The sequence below is a fragment of the Myxocyprinus asiaticus genome, chromosome 28, assembly GCF_019703515.2.
Source record: "Myxocyprinus asiaticus isolate MX2 ecotype Aquarium Trade chromosome 28, UBuf_Myxa_2, whole genome shotgun sequence".
NCBI lineage: Eukaryota > Metazoa > Chordata > Actinopteri > Cypriniformes > Catostomidae > Myxocyprinus > Myxocyprinus asiaticus.
In genome coordinates, this window is record NC_059371.1 from 24,412,488 (window position 1) to 24,430,050 (window position 17,563).

At 39.0% G+C, this 17,563-nt stretch overlaps 2 protein-coding genes across 2 annotated transcripts in view; both read left to right on the forward strand.

The window, feature by feature from the left end:
* LOC127419518 (formin-like protein 3) overlaps positions 1-17,563 on the forward strand; it is a 489,255-nt gene that overhangs the window by 300,486 nt on the left and 171,206 nt on the right. The window lies entirely within an intron of this gene.
* LOC127419521 (RNA-binding motif, single-stranded-interacting protein 2-like) overlaps positions 1-17,563 on the forward strand; it is a 43,783-nt gene that overhangs the window by 22,730 nt on the left and 3,490 nt on the right. The window contains exons 5-13 of the mRNA XM_051660983.1: positions 14,165-14,322; positions 14,414-14,493; positions 14,576-14,685; positions 15,346-15,392; positions 15,548-15,641; positions 15,792-15,842; positions 15,935-16,045; positions 16,849-16,926; positions 17,021-17,111. Of these exons, the coding sequence (XP_051516943.1) occupies positions 14,165-14,322; positions 14,414-14,493; positions 14,576-14,685; positions 15,346-15,392; positions 15,548-15,641; positions 15,792-15,842; positions 15,935-16,045; positions 16,849-16,926; positions 17,021-17,104 (813 nt within the window). The 3' untranslated portion in view covers positions 17,105-17,111. The remainder of the gene's footprint in view (positions 1-14,164; positions 14,323-14,413; positions 14,494-14,575; positions 14,686-15,345; positions 15,393-15,547; positions 15,642-15,791; positions 15,843-15,934; positions 16,046-16,848; positions 16,927-17,020; positions 17,112-17,563) is intronic.

A 17,563-nucleotide genomic window follows, 5' to 3' on the forward strand; every position in this document is an offset into this window, starting at 1 on the left:
GCACCACTACAAATAGAGCAGAATGCAGGTTTCTCAAGATTAGTTTTTTTTATCAGTTGAATAAGTTCTTTTTAACTTGAAACGTGAGAGATGCTAAAAACACAGTGAAATGTGACATGGTTGTCAAAAGACATCCATCTAGCAAATATTTACATGGAAAACAATTGAAAAACAACGGAGTAGACGCAAAACAAGTTCGGTTTGAACAGCCCCTTGTTCACATGACACAGCACTAGCTGAAGTTTCTGAAAGTTACCTCTCAAAAAGACAGAATTTTGTTTCAGTTGATTATATGTAAATTTCCACTTTATCCAGCGCTGTTTGTTCTCTGTGTTCGTAAATATCCCAATACTGTTTTACTGTATGTGAAACCGCTCCAAACAATTCAGAGAGAGAGCGGTCAGAACGAATTGTACTGAATCACGAATCGATTCAGCTCGTTTGGCCAATTCACTGAAAAGAACTGAGTCAAAATAATTTTTAATTCACAAATTGGACATCACTAGTTCTTTTAAACAGCCAGCAGAAATACGGGGCACACTTCATGTTGGAATATTCTGAGAATAAATGTTTCTCAGTGCTCATGTTACGCACAGTGCGTACGGCCATATAGTTGCGGGCGCCACTGGGTGTGGCTGGTGTCTTTATGTTTGCAAATAGTATAACGTTGCTCACTGGTTCAAACTTCTTAACTCTGAGCGGAGAATGAAGAAGGTCTTTACTATGCGTATATCACAGCCTTTTAAAATTTCAGCTGAACAGATGATAAAATTGGCCAATAGACTTATATTAAATGAACTGCCCAAACCACATCTAGACACCAGAATATCGTAGATATTTGGGGGTTGGCAATTTTGGCTTGGGCTATTTTGGCATGGGCCAGTAAGACACTACCTAAAATCCACCCAGAACACCCTAGCAACCACTAGCAATGCTCTAGCAACCTTCCAGAACGCCCTAGCAACCACAAAATGTCACGCTAAAAACCACTCCATACACCTTCACAAACAGATAGCAACCATGTCCACCTAGAACACCCTAGCAATCACACAGAATGCCCAAGCAACCACATTGTTGCAATAAAAACCACTCAGAACACATAGTTTTGAAACAATTTTGTGGGAAAAAGTATTGCAATATATTGATATATGATTGTAACGGCACTGCCCTATACACCACCACATAGCAACCACCCACAACACCCTTGCATCATGACATTACAGCGACCTTTGCAATGGCAAGCACCAGTTACATTTTCTTCTGATAATGTAAAAATTACGTTTTAGTATATAGTCATCTATGTTTTGGACAAGTTGTTCTTAGTCTTAACAAACAACCTGGAACTGACTACTGTATTCCCAGTCTGCACACAAAATCTACGGCTATCTGATCCAAGGGAAACTAATTAATGTAGAAAGTAAATGCCGCCAATCACTTAGATGTAGGACGGTGTGATTATTTTCCCTAACACTTGGCCTGTCTGTGGGTGTTGAGCCATGAAAATTGAGCTGGTGTCCCCATTAGGCTCATGCAAGCCTGCCATTGAGAGCAGTTCAAAGTAAGTGCCTGAGGAGTATTTGCCCTGTCTCTGCTCCTGCCTGGTGCTCCAGCTTCACAAAGAGGTTGTGTGTTCTCTCTCTCACCCATGGCTGAGTCACTGTCTGAGCAGCTTGGCTGGCAGAGCCGCACGCCCTCTGTAGAGTACCATGGCCCTGCAGGCCAGCTCTGCTTCTAACCTAGCCAACCACTCACATAGATCCTGGCCTTGTAGAGAAAAGCCTTTCTCGATGATTTCACTTTCTTTTAATGGCTTCTCTTGAAGTCTATGTAAAGGATTTAAGCTCCAGATCAAAGTGAAAGGGCAACCTCTAGCTCTTCCCCTCCGCACAAGAACATAACCAGTCACCTATCTTAATTACAGCCATTTTGGAGTCTTTTAGCGACCTGAACTATTTAAGAGTTGGTTGAGTCTGTTTCTGTGGCGATTACTGTGAATTTTTCTTTCCCCATTCACTCTGTCAAAAAAGGTTTACCGAGTGAATCTCACAAACATGTCCAGGTCACATTTCACCCCAAAATCAAAACATGTCCAGGTCACATTTCACCCCAAAATCAAAAGAAAACACAATAAGAAATATAGCTGCGAGCAGCAATTAACGGGGTTCAAGCGGTTTAAGGCCTTTAAGCACATGCGTAAAAAGGTATTATGTTTTATTTAGCAAGCATGTAACCACCTAGATCATAGATGGAATAGACCATTAACAGCCAATACAGGCAATTTACTTTTTTAACCAAGGAAATACATGGTTTTTAAAGCTTTTTAAAGCTTTTTAAAGCTCATAGCACCACCTATGTTCTGATCTCCATAAAAGTCTGCATGCTTGTTTAGAATCATATGTCGCATGTGCTCACCTAATTTCGTGAAGTTCTGAGTTTTTGTTTAGGAATTATGGCCTTATTTGTACACTTGACCATGGCCATTTTTTAAATGACACTGTTATAGCTACCCAAAGTTAAAAAAAATAAACAATTTGATAATTATTGACCTAGAGAGTCCAGAGAATTGTACTGCATTGGTTTTATTGAGGTTGAGCGAAAAACCTAGGACTAGTTCACAAAAGTAGGTTTTTTACATAATCGTGAATATTTAATGAACGATTTGATCGTGAATATTTAATGAACGATTTGATTGACAGCAGTGGTTCTTGAGGCAAAGTTGTTCAGTATGAGGAGATCTAACAAATGGATTGAATTATAGCTGCATCCCAATTCAGAGGCTGCATCCTTAAAAGGTCGCATTCGAAAGCCGATTGCGTCACTGCTGCGTGACAAAGGCTGTCCCAATTCGAAGGCTTCTTCAAATGCAGCCTCCAAATGCGTCCTTCTTTTCCCGTGAAATGAAGGATACAACAGATGGATCCTTCGCGGCCTTGCCTACCCCAGAATTCATTGTGCGCCAGTGATGACAGGATTTTTTGAGAGAAATTGCCGAATTACACTTTTAAACATAAGTATTGGGTTTCAACTCAAATATCTAATGAAAAAAAACTTTAAAGTGGTTCAAATGTTAACTTATATCTTACTAAGTTATATATAGCATGTTATATATAGTTTATACTCTTTATTATATACAGAAATGGACCATGGTGAAAATATTTAGACAGTTTGTGTACTCTGTTTTGTTTTCAGACAGTTTAATATAACGTTCAAAAAAGTCCAGTACAAACGTTACAGTCACTCGGCAGCTGTCACAGTTGTTAGGCAACAAGAACAGTCCTCCGTAGGCTAGACTGTCCTAATTAACAATGCTCAGTCCGACCTTCGCGGCCTTTGAAGGTGTGGCCTTTGAAGTCTGAGTCCTTCGAATGATGCAACCTTTGAACTGGGACACAGCCACTGTGTGTATATGTGAAACACCACGTGATTACAGAGGCGTAAAACTTGTTAGAGCCAACCATTGGCCAATTTGTTTCAAATTTCTCACAGACCTCTAGGGCAAGGAGTCAAACAGGCCCACCAAGTTTTGTGCAGATCGGCCTCCGATAACCTTGTCTAATAGGTGCTCAAACTTCATTGGCCGATGGCGGCCATATTTTTTGAGATACGCCAATGTCCTCATAGACAGTCATGGCACCTTGAACAAAGACACTGCATTTTCAACTCAATCAGACGAACGGTTGCGTAGATAGAGCTGTTTTCATGTTTTTTTTCCCTGTTATAGCGCCACCAAGTGGCCAGTTTTCGTTTTTTTTTACTGTGACCTCAGATTGAGCTCATACACATGTGTAGTGAGTTTGGTGAAAATATCTCATTTTGTTTGGGCGTTATAGCCATTTTAGTAAAAATGGCCCACTCTTTTAGAATGTTTTGGCACCACTTAGCGACCGTGAGTCGAAATTTCAACTTTATTTGGATAATTATTGATAATCAGACTCCAGAGTATATTTCTGCACTAGTTTGGTTCCAATCGGGCGAAAAACCTAGGACTAGTTTGCAAAAGTAGGTTTTTAACATTATCTGAAATATTTACCGAATGGTTTGACAGACACCAAAGCTTCTTGAGGCAAATTTGTTTAGAATGAGAAGAACTATCAGGTGATATATATTACTTGTGTTTTTTCACAACACTGCATTATATACAACCATTAACACCTACAAAAATCATGATAGCACCACCTAACGGCCAATTTTTTTTCAAACTTTGCACATTCCTCTCAGACCAAGAGTCAAATAGGTCCACCGAGTTTCATTCTGATCGGTCATTGTTAACCTTGTGTAATAGCTGCTGAAATTTAGACAATGTATAGATAATGATGGCAGCTGAGACAAAGACAATGTATGCAAATTTTGAAGTTAATAGGATTAATGGTTTCACTGATATTGAGACTCCATAGAATCGTTTGGCACTGGTTTGGTCCTGATCGGAAGAAAAACCTAGGACTAGTTCGCAAAAGTAGGTTTTATGAAAAATCCAAGATGGCGGAAAATTTTTATAGGCGGAAATGAAATCGGAGATATACGTTTTGTTTGGTTTGAGCCAAGGATTCCAATGGTATAAAGAGTCTATGACAAACGGTCTAGGAGTTATGAGCAGTTTCTCGTTTTTGATCGCTGTAGCGCCCCCATTGACCGATTTGGCCGAGTCCATGTTTCTGAGTAGCGAGCAATACTACTACCATCTGACCAAGTTTCAAGTTTCTAGGCCTTACGGTTTGCTCTGCCCGATCAGTTTTATGGTGGAATTATAATAATAATAATACAAATCTTAACAATTACAATAGGGTTTCAGCGCTAAGCGCTTGAACCCCTAATTTATATTTAGCGTTAAGAAAGCGAAGCCCTTTTAGAACCATTAAGATTTTTTGCATTGCGACATTACTTTTCTCCCTCATATTCTCATTACCTTAATGCATCTGGACCTTTTACTTTTCCATTTGTGTATGTGTGTGTGTGTGTGTGTGTGTGTAATTCCCATTATTCATGATGATTCTTATTAGATTGTCATTACTGAAATAAAGTATTTTGTTTTTACAGTATAACAATAAAATTGACTGATTCAATTATTTTTAAGTTTAAATCAGCATAAATTAAAGACTGTACACCAATGATGTATGAATTGTCACATATTCCCTGTTTTTTGGATTGACTTTTGTTGAAATTCTTGCTTAGTTCCCATGTTCCTGTTTCCTGTTAGTTTGTAATCCTTTTGTAGTTTCATTTTATAATTGGTTTTCCCCTGATTGTTTCCACAGGTGTTCCTCATTCCCTTGTTTGCCCCTGTGTATTTAAGCCCTTGTTTTCCCTGTTTCCTTTGTCAGTCTTCACATGTTTTGTCATGTTCTGTACCTGGTTCCCTGGTTTTGTTTTCATTTTTATTCTGAGTTACTTTGTTCATCTTTTGTTTCCATGAAAAAACTGCAATTAGATCCTCCATCCTCGCCAGCCTCGTTACAGAAAGACTGACCAAAAAAATGGATCTAGCGGCAGTCAGAATTCTGCTCCTTCAACAAGGGGACCGTCCAGTTGAGGATCACGTCCGTGAGTTTTTAGAGCTGGCAAATGTAGTGCACTATCCAGACCGCTCTCTGGTGGTTTTCTTCCGGGCCGGTCTGAATAGTGCACTGAGAGAACTGATGCCTCCGGCTGATCCTCACTGGACGCTCGGCGAATATGTGGAGAAGGCTCTGGAACTTTGCAGTTCCCTTTATATAGTAGATTATGGTGGGAACCCCGGGCCAAAACCTACATCTTTGGCTCCCTTGTCCAAGCCTTCCATGCCCCTGTCCCGAAGCCTTCCATGGCCACTGTCTCCAAGTTGTATGATCTGCCACTAATGTCGGTTCATAGGTCCATGAAGACCCTACCTCAAAAATTGTTTGCGCCTACGCCTGCCACGGTCAACGAGCCAATGCCCACACCTGCCATGGCCAACGAGTTGCCAGCCTCACCCGTCCCAGAGCCAGAGTTGCCAACTTCGGCCATCCAGAGGAGGAGGAAGAGAAGAAAAGTTTCTGTTCCCAAGCCTCTTCCCGTGTACACAACCACGGAGGTTGTTTCCAAGTCTCTGCCCATGCCCACGACTACAGAGGTTGTTCCCAAGTCCCTTTCCATGTACACGACCATGGAGGTAGTTTCCGAGTCTCCTCCCATGCCCACGACCACAGAGGTCGTTCCCGAGTCTCTTCCCATGTTCTCGACCACAGAGGTCGTTTCCCATTCATCCAGGACTCTTTGTCTTGAGTCTTCCACGGCTCCGCCCCCAGAGTCTTCCACAGCTCCGCCCCCAGAGTCTTCCACGGCTCCGCCCGCTCCCCCAGAGACTATTCCTCCAGCAGCTCCGCCTGCTCCCCCAGAGACTCTACCCTCCCTAGCAACTGGGCCAATTTGGTTGCTTAGGAGACCTGGCTGGAGTCACTCAGCACACCCTGGATTCTAACTCAGGACTCCAGGGGTGGTAAAGTTTGTAATGTTTTTATTAACCTCAGAGCTGTTTGGTTCATGGCTTAGAATTCTTTAAACTTGGCTTAGAGTCAGACTGATATCACAGTGAAATAGTTTCATGAGATTCTCCCACCCATCTTGAGATGCGATTAGATCGGTGCAAAAATCACCTTGATCACAGGTCACTGCAATTAGACATTCATTATTCATGATGGTGAGATGAACTGGTAATACATTTACAGCTCAGATTTTAATCTCATCTGCACACCAGAGCAATGAATATGCAAAACAGCAGCAGGGTGAATTGGAGGTTGGCTATATCGCAGTTATCTTTACGGTCTTTCTGATTTGTTTAGGCAATGATAATGAACTAAATTAATTTGAGCTGCATAATATGATTAAGGGGTTTTGAGATACTAAACTAAAACCTCCTCATGCTTCACATGGGAACGGAGTAATCCGCCAAAGACATGCAAGCACAAGTTTTGTGTATCTGTTTGAGGTTCAAAAAGGTGCCACTTTGTACTGTATGCATATTTGCTGTCATTCTTGCAACTTCAAATTAAGCTAATTAGGTGTTTATATGGAAATGAGCTGACTCAGTTCTGGCCTTGAAAACGGTCACTTTGACACGCTTTCCTAAAAAAAAAAAAAAAAACTCCAGTCTATATAGGCCAAGGTAAAATACCCTTTTTTTTTGTTTTGAAAAAGAGCATACAAGGCCAAAGTGATATGTTGAGTTAGCTTTCACTGTGGTAATGTGTGCGCCACGGTTACAAGACAAAATCTAATATCAATATTTCATAGTTGAACTCATATGCAGGATTCAACAGGATCAGAACCAGTTATATCTTCCAATCTCCCGCTCACACTTATCACATCAACACACAACTGCTGGGTCAGGAGTTCATCAGTTCACCCTGTAAACATATGAACACCTGCACAGACTTTCCTTTGTTCCTTTTGTGTTTCAGGATATTCCATATTTTATATGACAGGTTCTACCTTTAAAGGATAGTCAACCCAAAAATAAAAATTCAAATAAAAATAAAATATAAATAGAAAATAAAAAATTTTGAAGAATATCCTGGTTATTCTTTTTCATATAATAAAAATGAATAAGGACTGGGTCTGTCGAGCTCCAAAATGACATAAAAGCACCATAAATTGATTAATATACACCAAGGCTTGTGAAACCATACTAGCTCTCCTTGGAGCCTTCATGAGAGTTAATGAGTGAAGTATCTATGTTTTTGAACGAATGGCTCTTTTGATTCAGATCTTTCAGTGAACTGATTTTTCCAGTTCCCAAAACCAGTTTGAATGATTTGTTCACAAATCAAACTGGGCCTTGTTTCCCAATAACAATTGAGCTTTTTCTATAAGTGATTGTACAAACGTTTGTAATTTTTTACGTGCATTTCCCAAAACTACACTTAACATGAACGAGCGAGGATGTGCTTTAAATGCTACTTAAAAGACTCGCTGTCCTAATGACAGTGCTGAAATGTGATCGTATAGTGCTGCTCGTCATTGTAACTTCATCAAATTTGTGCATAACTTTACAATCATTTGTAATTTACCTTGCTAATATTTGTTTAAAAATATTTTCTTAAATATTCGACCTAATTAACTACATATTTATATATTGTTTTACAATAATTTTGTGCATAACAATCTATTTCTTTTACACAATCTGATTCCATAATCAGGTGTGCATGTGTAATATTTAGTTTTTACAAATTTCTCTCGATATGAAAGTTTCCAGGATAAGTGAAGACAGCGGAGTCCCTTTGTATGATCCTGCAAATTACAAGCATTCATTGAATATTATTCCGTGTTATCGCGGAGCGCAAAATAAGGAAACGTTTAGAAGATGCGCTTTAGGGACATTCACCAATAAAGCAGAGGTCTGCTCTTGTTGGGCCTCATGTATTCAGATAGAAGACAAAGGCAGGCCTAACACAGTCGTAAAACCTAACTCAGGCCCCCATATCAAGTCATAAATCTTACTGATAAAATCCGCACCAAAATCAAACAAAGGGAGTCCAAAACAGACTACAAATCCCACGAAGCCTTGCTCACTAAAGGATCGAACTCTCAACTCCTATTGGATGAGGCACACGACAGAACGCACCTCAACAGTGACATAATCAGGAGTAGAAATACCTCTGAAATGCTTCCGGGATTTGCTTCCAGCAACTTTGCTTGCCGTGTGTAGACGCAGCTCATCGCTGCTCTCAGGTGTAGCCTCGTGGCACAAGGAAGTAACGTCCGACTTGAAACTGTGGCCATACAATCTTCATATCGCTGGACGAGTTGAGATTACTCTGTGTTCCACCGAACACTCTAACGGATCCGAAGGAGACCGTCGAGCAATCCGCATCTTCATCCGTTTGCCTGCGGAAGTGAAGAGAGAAAAGATTTCTCTTCCATCTTCAATCAAGTCGACGTTGCTGATTTCTCCGCCAGCCCGCCGAGAATCAGCAGCCGTACCGCCCGCTGACAGAGTGAGGAAACGGCCTCCCATCATCACCCAAGCCTCGAGGAATCGAGTCGGAGTTAAAGGACGGATGAACACACATTTTGCATCCTCATGCGATTCAAGTAAGAGGTTTACGTCTGGGCAGAGATAGAATACTATAGTGTGTTATTCTTGTGTATCAAGGTTATTGCTTGTACAGTTAATGGACCACCGAGTCCGTTCATTATTAATACTCAGGGTATTAATTATCATGAATGAGATTTGCTGTATTGTAGTCCAACCACATTGGACTTTTGTGCATTTCCGACATCGCGGGTGAGACCGGCAAACTGAGTTTATCCATTAAAGAATCAAAGACCGCGGGACGGTTTATGAGCCGTCCACCGCGTCTCTGAGTGATAAACTAACAGCTGCTTTCTCTCCCACGATCGCGAAATCGGCTTTGGGGCTGTTACTTAATTCTCTCTCTCGTACTAACACACACACGCGACCCCTCACAAACATTCTGGCACACATTTTTGGCTAGTAGATAGCTTCTTGATAAAGCTCAGCTTTGTCCCTAAGCTACCATTGACTGGTTTCTCTCCGCCCACATTCGCGGCCATATTCCCTGGCCGGAAGTCTCGCGTGACATACTCTCCACGAGAGTCACATCCGCCATTTTCCGCAAGTCCCTCCTTACACACACACACACACACTCTCACACATACCTTATGTGTTATTGGATTATTTTAGTTTCCATATCTAATCATATCACTGTTTAGTTTGTAGTTGTAAGTCGGAAGTTTATTGACTGCATTGTATTAATTATTAATTGATATTACTGCATAAATAAACTTTGTTATATTACAAAGAGAAGTGTTTTGGTTTGTTTTGCATACACCTGTGTCATGCTGGTGGGATGTCAGTGCTCGGATTCAAGCCTTCATTCATTTGTTTTTTTCCCGAAAATCGATATTCTTCGGATGTCGATTTTCCTAAGAAAACAATCTAATATTGAGACTATTATACTATCTGGTTATTAGTCCCTGATTCCAGGGTGGTGCCCCGTCAATGATAATCCTTATTAATATTCTATTGATTTTTGATAATTGATAATTATCTTTGACGATTGTTGATTTTGAAGGATCAATAAGCTAGTGTTAATTTTAATTAATGTATCATAGATGTTAATGATTGGTGATTATCTTTGATAATTGTTGATTTAAAGGATTAAAAAAGCTAACATTGATTCTCATCAATGTTCTGTTGATTTTAATAAATAATAATTATCTTTGATAATTATTAATTATTGCTAATAACCAAACCCGCTCATAAACGTAGCGCACTACATTTACTGGAGCCCCATATGAGGTTTTAATGAGTTAGATTCAACTAATTAATTTAGATATTAATTAATAACTAAAGAAATAATTACCAATTATTTCTGATAGTAACACTGATCTAAACCAGTAAAGCCCTACACTCTTTACTCCCAAAAGTGATAACGGTGACAGAAATGCTGCATGTGTGGTGCTACACAACTTGTAATGCTGACGAGAGCACCTTTTGGTGTCAGATATGAAGAAGAGACGAGGATGATGAGCCAATATACTAATGATTTTCATGCAGTTATTTACTTTTTTCTTCTCTCTCTGATTTTAATTTATACAGTTGTCTGCATCAATCATGCCACCACTTTGCTGTTTCCAACTATTCCACACAAATAATTTTATTTGTTTACTAACCTTATATCTTCTGTGTGCATTGTGTGATTTTATTGAAAATTCAGCAGTATGTTTGGTAATGGGGGCTGATCACATTATGGGTCACGGTCATAGTGCCACCAACTGACAGCAGGAAGTATGGCACTTTAAATAGACTGAAATAGCCCTCTTATGTTTACCTGAATTGCTTCAAGATTCTTTAGAATAAAGCCAAGACACTGCTGTTTTAAAATTGTAAAGGGATATTTTATATCTTAAATAGTGTTGCCATTGCAACACATTAATTTTTATTATTCCTTTCTTCCTATATTTGGGTGTAAACTTAAACAATTGTAACTCATGAATGCTAGGGAGTACAGACTTAAGCCTGGTCTCTTTTTAAAGAAGACACTTGGTAGTTTATTGTGCAAGTGAAAACAGTTTTTAAAGTGAAATGAAAAAGTTAAAGAAGTTTATTGTAATGAAAATGTAATGCACAAACTTTTTATTTTTTATATAAATAAAATATACTAAAAATATCAACTGAAATGTAAAAATATTAGGAAAAAAAGCCACATGTCTAACCCAGATCTGATCCAAATTTTAGGTCTATAAATAAAAAAAATTACCTTTTGATGGCAATTTGTTCAGATGCAGTACCAGAAATCTCCAATAGAAGACAGCCAAGCTCCATTGGTGAATGATTCCCAAAAGACCACATCTACACAATTATCTGAGTAAACTCGGCAGTAATTGGCATAAAAACACAAAGGAACCAAAGCCACTTGTCTGACCATGTCCTGATATGAATTTGTTTTTAGATTTTTTTCTTCATAAAAAGCCACAAAGGTAGGACAGTATATACCGATCATAAGCAGAGAACGTGAAACATAAGTACTGTCGCTCACATGTCGCATGTTTTAAAAATGCACTCTTTTAACATTTATTTTTTTTATACGTTTTTCACTGTAATGTTCTAATAGCAAAATACAGTGCATCCGGAAAGTATTCACAGCGCTTCACTTTTTCCACATTTTGTTGTTACAGCCTTAATCCAAAATGGATGAAATTCATTATTTATCAAGTTGTAGAAACATCTCAAGGATTATCAGTGGAAACAGGATGCACCTGAGCTCAATTTTGAGTGTCATGGCAAAGGCTGTGAATACTTAGGTACATGTGATTATTTTTTTTTGTTTTTTTATTTTTAATAAATTTGCAAAGATTTCAAACAAACTTCTTTCACGTTGTCATTATGGGGTATTGTTTGTAGAATTTTGAGGAAAATAATGAATTTAATCCATTTTGGAATAAGGCTGTAACATAACAAAATGTGGAAAAAGTGAAATGTGGAAAAGCTTACACTGTGAATACTTTCCGGATGCACTGTAGACTGCAGAAGATGAAAGTTGAGTTTTTAAGCTTTAATTTGGTACCAAGTTTGTGAACATTGATGAAGTTTTTGATATAAAACAAAGCATTTGTTTTATAGCCACACTCAAACAGCCCATCTATTGGCCAGTGACAGTTAATAGGTTTAAAATGGGCGTGTGAGACGGCCTCTGTAGCACCCCCATTTTCACCTACAGTCACCAAAATTGGTACATATATAGTTCTCATCAAGCCGGACAACTTTCATAATTATAGTTATTAGTTCTGCACAACAGGAAGTTGGCCATTTTGGATTTTTTGAATATTGCAGTCACTGAACTTTTAAATACTCCTAGGGGATTTATGAGACTGTCACCACATTATGCCAAGACATTGAAGATGCTAAATTGTGAACAGATTTTTGATATATCGAACGATGTTGCCACGGCGAGGCATTAATGGCGAAAAATGGGAAACAGGAAGTGTCTCATATCTTCTGTGTACAATGTGTGATTTAGATCAAAATTGAGATGTATTGTTTAGTCTTGGGGGATAATCACATGGATGTGACTATTTTGGGTCACAGTCATAGCACCACCGCCTGGCAGCAGGAAGTGTGGCTCTTACAACAGACTTAAAAATAGTCCTCTTATATTTACCCAAATTGCTTCAAAATTGTTTAGAATAATAATTTTCCACCTTGCATTTTTCTCCGAAAGCCACCAGGTGGAAATGGACCCATGGTGCTTGGGCTCAGCATCTCTGCTTTCAGCTATATTATTATTATTATTATTATTATTATTATTATTACTATGAGACTTGTCTGTTAAAATTAAAATAAAATATAGTTATCCTGATATTAAAGTTTTAGCATAAAGTGTAGCTATCCAAATTGTAGGTATTTAAGTTGTATCAGGTGTAATTTTGCATTTGTCCTGTAGGTGTCTGCATAAGTCTATGTGCTTACGATGCTCTTTATGCTGTACAATTACTCCAGAGCACTCATAAATCTATGAGCATTTTCAAGTACTACTTAAATTACGATGCTTTTGGGAAATGGACCGCAAAACTAAGCTGAATCGTAAGATGGATTCTACGATCGACTTAGACTTACGATGCTTTTGGTAAACGAGGCCAACTCACTGACTCAATGATCCAGTCACAAAAGCTCACTAAAGGGAAAGGTTTTTATTAAAAAACTACTTACATTTAGTTATGTTTCTCACAAAATTGTTATCATGTGGTTTCAGACTTGGAATATAATGCACTTTTATGGCACTTTTTTGTCGTGTTGTTGCTTGACAGTGGAAGACAGCTTGGGAAACCTATTTAAACACAGTCATTTTTGAAGTTCCTCTTGTGATGGTAGTGACCCAGAAATTACACAAAAACATCCTAAACCATTTTCAAAAATTACCTGAGAAGCAAAATTGCATGAGATTTGTTATTTGTACACAAGTCTACATACAATTGTTTCTCAGGTAAATTGATCTTGCTTAGATATTTTTACACTACAAGATAAAGATTAAGAAATTGTTTTTAGCAGCAGCATCTATTCACATGCAACATGTAGGCTTTAGTCTGTATCTATTTTTCTAGTTTCTTGTACCATGTCTGGATGGCAATATGCTTATGTAAATTATTGTAAATGCAGATGTGGTTATGCATAGTGTTGTACAGGTGTTGTACACTCCATACATGTTTCTTTCGTGGAGGAGACAGGGTGGGGAATAAAGCATGTGCATGCACGTATAATCTTCCGCTAACTGAGATTTTTAAAGTGAACTTTACGCTAGTTCTGCTGTACATTTTATACATCTGAATAGGATGAAATGTATGCCAAGTCTTATACATAAGGCCCCTGGTCTTGTGTTACTGACAATATTCATGAGGATGGAGTCTGCAGAACTGCAGATTCTTTTTTACAGTTTAAAGTGTTTTTAGACAAATAATAATTTTAACTCTGGTGCTCAACGTTTAGTGTAAACACATTTAATGTTTGTTTTTACACATTGAGGGATGAATTCAAATGATTTTCTGTGGTAAACAACAGCATTCCACAGATGCTCTTCACAGACATGAAGGTTTGGAATATAATAACCTGGAATATTGATCATTATGATTTCTCTTTCTTTCTCTCTTTTCTTAATATATCTCCACCTCTCATCCTTGACCTCTGTAGCAACAGGAACAGGACCCCACAAATCTGTACATCTCCAACCTGCCTCTGTCTATGGATGAGCAGGAGTTAGAGAGCATGCTCAAGCCCTTCAGTCAGGTCATCTCCACACGCATCTTACGAGATGCTAACGGAACCAGCCGTGGAGTGGGTTTTGCCAGGTATGCCTCACTGTCTCTGGAGCCTCATATAATCGGACATTATTATCATTAATATTCAATTAATAATGCATTTACAATCAATCTCTGTAAGGATGGAATCGACTGAGAAGTGTGAGACCATCATTCAACATTTCAATGGCAAATACATCAAGACTCCTCCTGGAGTAGCAGGTACTACTCCACAGCTTACATGCTGAATTTGTGACTGGATGTTTAGCACAGTTAAACTATGAGTTTAACACTATGTGTTTAGTGCCTACAGAGCCCTTACTGTGTAAGTTTGCTGATGGTGGACAGAAGAAGCGTCAGAATCAGGGGAAATATCTCCAGAATGGGCGGCAATGGCCAAGAGATGGCGAAACTGTGAGAAAGCAGCTTTTCTTCATAGTTACTTCTCACTAAGGGGCGAATTCACTAGTTGTGCCATTTTACATTTACGCATTTGGCTGACGCTTTTATCCAAAGCAACTTACAGTGCATTCAAAGAATACATTTTATTAGTTTGGGTGTTCCCTGGGAATCCAACCCATGACCTTGGCATGGCTGGCACCATGCTCTACCAGTTGAGCTACAGGAACCACATTTTTTGTGCCATTTTCACAATCCAGTATAACCAGGCACTAAATGCACTGAAATATTGCTGTATTTACAGTAAATTAAGTAACTGACATTTCTTTTCAGCTCAAACATGCCACTTTTCTACATAAATTAGGATTGTAAAAAAATGGTCTACTGCATATAACATTGCTGTATTATCACCACAGCAGGCAGAATACGTCATCATATTAAAAAGAGATAACTGTGTACTACATTTTTGCCTGTGTTTGCACCATTGACTGATTTCCATGATTCCGTTAGCGAATTTTGTGCTAAAACATAGACAGCGCATGCAAAGAAACCTCTCTATCAGCAACTGCATTTAATTCTTAGTGAATTCCCCCCTATAGGAGTTTTGTTTTTTTATGTTGCATTAAATCATTCTCTAGGCTAAGTCTTGACTGCCTCTCTCTCTTTCTGACACAGAGTGGGATGACGCTAACATATGACCCTACCCCTGCTTTACAAAATGGGTGGGTTCAGATTTTATCTCTCAACACTGGAAATATTGCTTCAGAGCTGTACTTTGTGCCTTCTGTGTAATATAGGCACACAGAATGGTGAAAACTCTTTAAAAAAAAAAAAAGATATACTGTACATATTTGTGCATCTGTGTCGCCCCCTGCAGGTTTTACTCGCCTTCCTACAGCATCGCTCCAAACAGAATTATTGCCCAGACTTCTATCTCTCCATACATGCACTCACCTGTATCCACCTATCAGGTGTGATTCCTTTGGTGGTACCATGTATTACTACTTTGATGTGTATACCTCTAGTACTGTACAAAACCTTTGCACTTGTATGCATTTTCTCAGGTGCAGTTTCAGATGCTTTTGATGGCCAATAAAGTCCCCTCTTCTGTGTTTTTTTAGGTACACAATCCGTCCTGGATACATCATCAGTCTTACCTCATGCAGCCCACAGTATGTAGCATGACTGTTGTCTGATTTTCTCAGCACAACCTCTTAAAACATCTATGTCTGTCTAACATTCTTCTTTCTTCCCCTGTGTACAGGGTACCGTCCTCACACCCACAGTGGACCACACCATGACCATCCAGCCCACTGCCATAATAGGGCCTCTTACACAGCAGCTCAGCCATCTAACCCTGGGCAGCAATGGCACGGTGTGTTCCCCACAGAGAATTCATTGCAAAAATCACTTGAATGGAAAATATTGTAACATGTTAAAGGGATAGTTCACCCAAAAATGAAAATTCTCTAATCATTTACTCACCCTTATGCCATCCCAGATGTGTAAGACTTTCTTGCTTCTGCAGAACACACATGAAGATTGTTAGAAGACTATCTAAGCTCTGTAGGTCCAAGCAATGCAAGTGAATGGTGACCAGATCTCAGAAGGTCCAAAAGGACATAAAGGCAGCATAAAAGTAATTAATATGACACCAGCGGTTAAACCCATGTCCTTAGAAGCAATATGATAGGTTTGGGTGAGAAACAGATCAATATTTAAGTACTTTTTTACTATCAATCCCCACCTTTGACCAGCTCCAATTAGTAGGTGGCAGAATGTGGAAGTGAAAGTGTAGATTCACGGTAAAAAAGGACTTAAATATTGTTTCTCACCCACACCTATCATATCACTTCTGAAGACATGGATTTAACCACTGGAGTCATATGGATTACTTTAATGCTGCCTTTATGCCCTTTTTGGACCTTCTGAGATCTGGTCACCATTCACTTGCATTGTATGGACCTACAGAGCTGAAGCATTCTTCTAAAAATCTTCATTTGGGTTCAGCAGAAGAAAGAAAGTCATACACATCTGGGATGGCATGAGGGTGAGTAAATGATGATAGTATTTTCATTTTTGGATGAACTATCCCTATCTGTCAGATAAATGGTTATTATTAGATTCATAAAGGACATTTTACAATTACCTGTCTAAATGTGTCTTATCTTTCCTCAGTATATGCCTGCAAACACAGCTATGCAAGGGACATACATTCCACAATACGCCCAAGTGCCTCCCTCAAGTGTCGCTGAGGTACGAAAAATTACCATGATGAATTTTTTGAAGTGCGTCAAAGCTTGGTTCACTGTGATTTATTGTCAGTAACACTGACCTCATTACACTGCAGGAAAACAGCATCCAACAGCAGCAGCAGGTTGCCATAGAGACGCCCACAGACCACACAACATACTCCTACCATCATGGCAAGTAAAGAGGAGGTAGGCTACTTCCTGTTGATGTGCAAATGTTGTTGCCTGTAATGGACTGAAAGACAGTGAAGAAACATCTGTTTATAAACAAATATTCTTCAAATATTAACATTGCTTTCACTGAGGCTGTCAAAAGTACGTACCTAGGTAACAAGTTGACACTAAAATGTAAACAAAAACTTTTTTTTAACGATATCACCAGTCATACTAAAGTGTTGGTAATAGTACCGAATGCCGGTGCAATTGTTTTCCTATGTAAACGTGCTAGATGGGCGTTTTAGGCCATTGCGCCGCATCCCCATTTTTTTTTCCCCAGCGTCTCACGGAGGAACTTTTAAGATGCTGTGTTGTTAAAAATCATTTTAACTGTTAAAACACGTCTCGAGACTCCTGTGGTTTACTCTATTTGTGGCGCTGCATCTCGCTTTTTAGCGCAAGGACGCGTTCGGTGTAAACTGCCC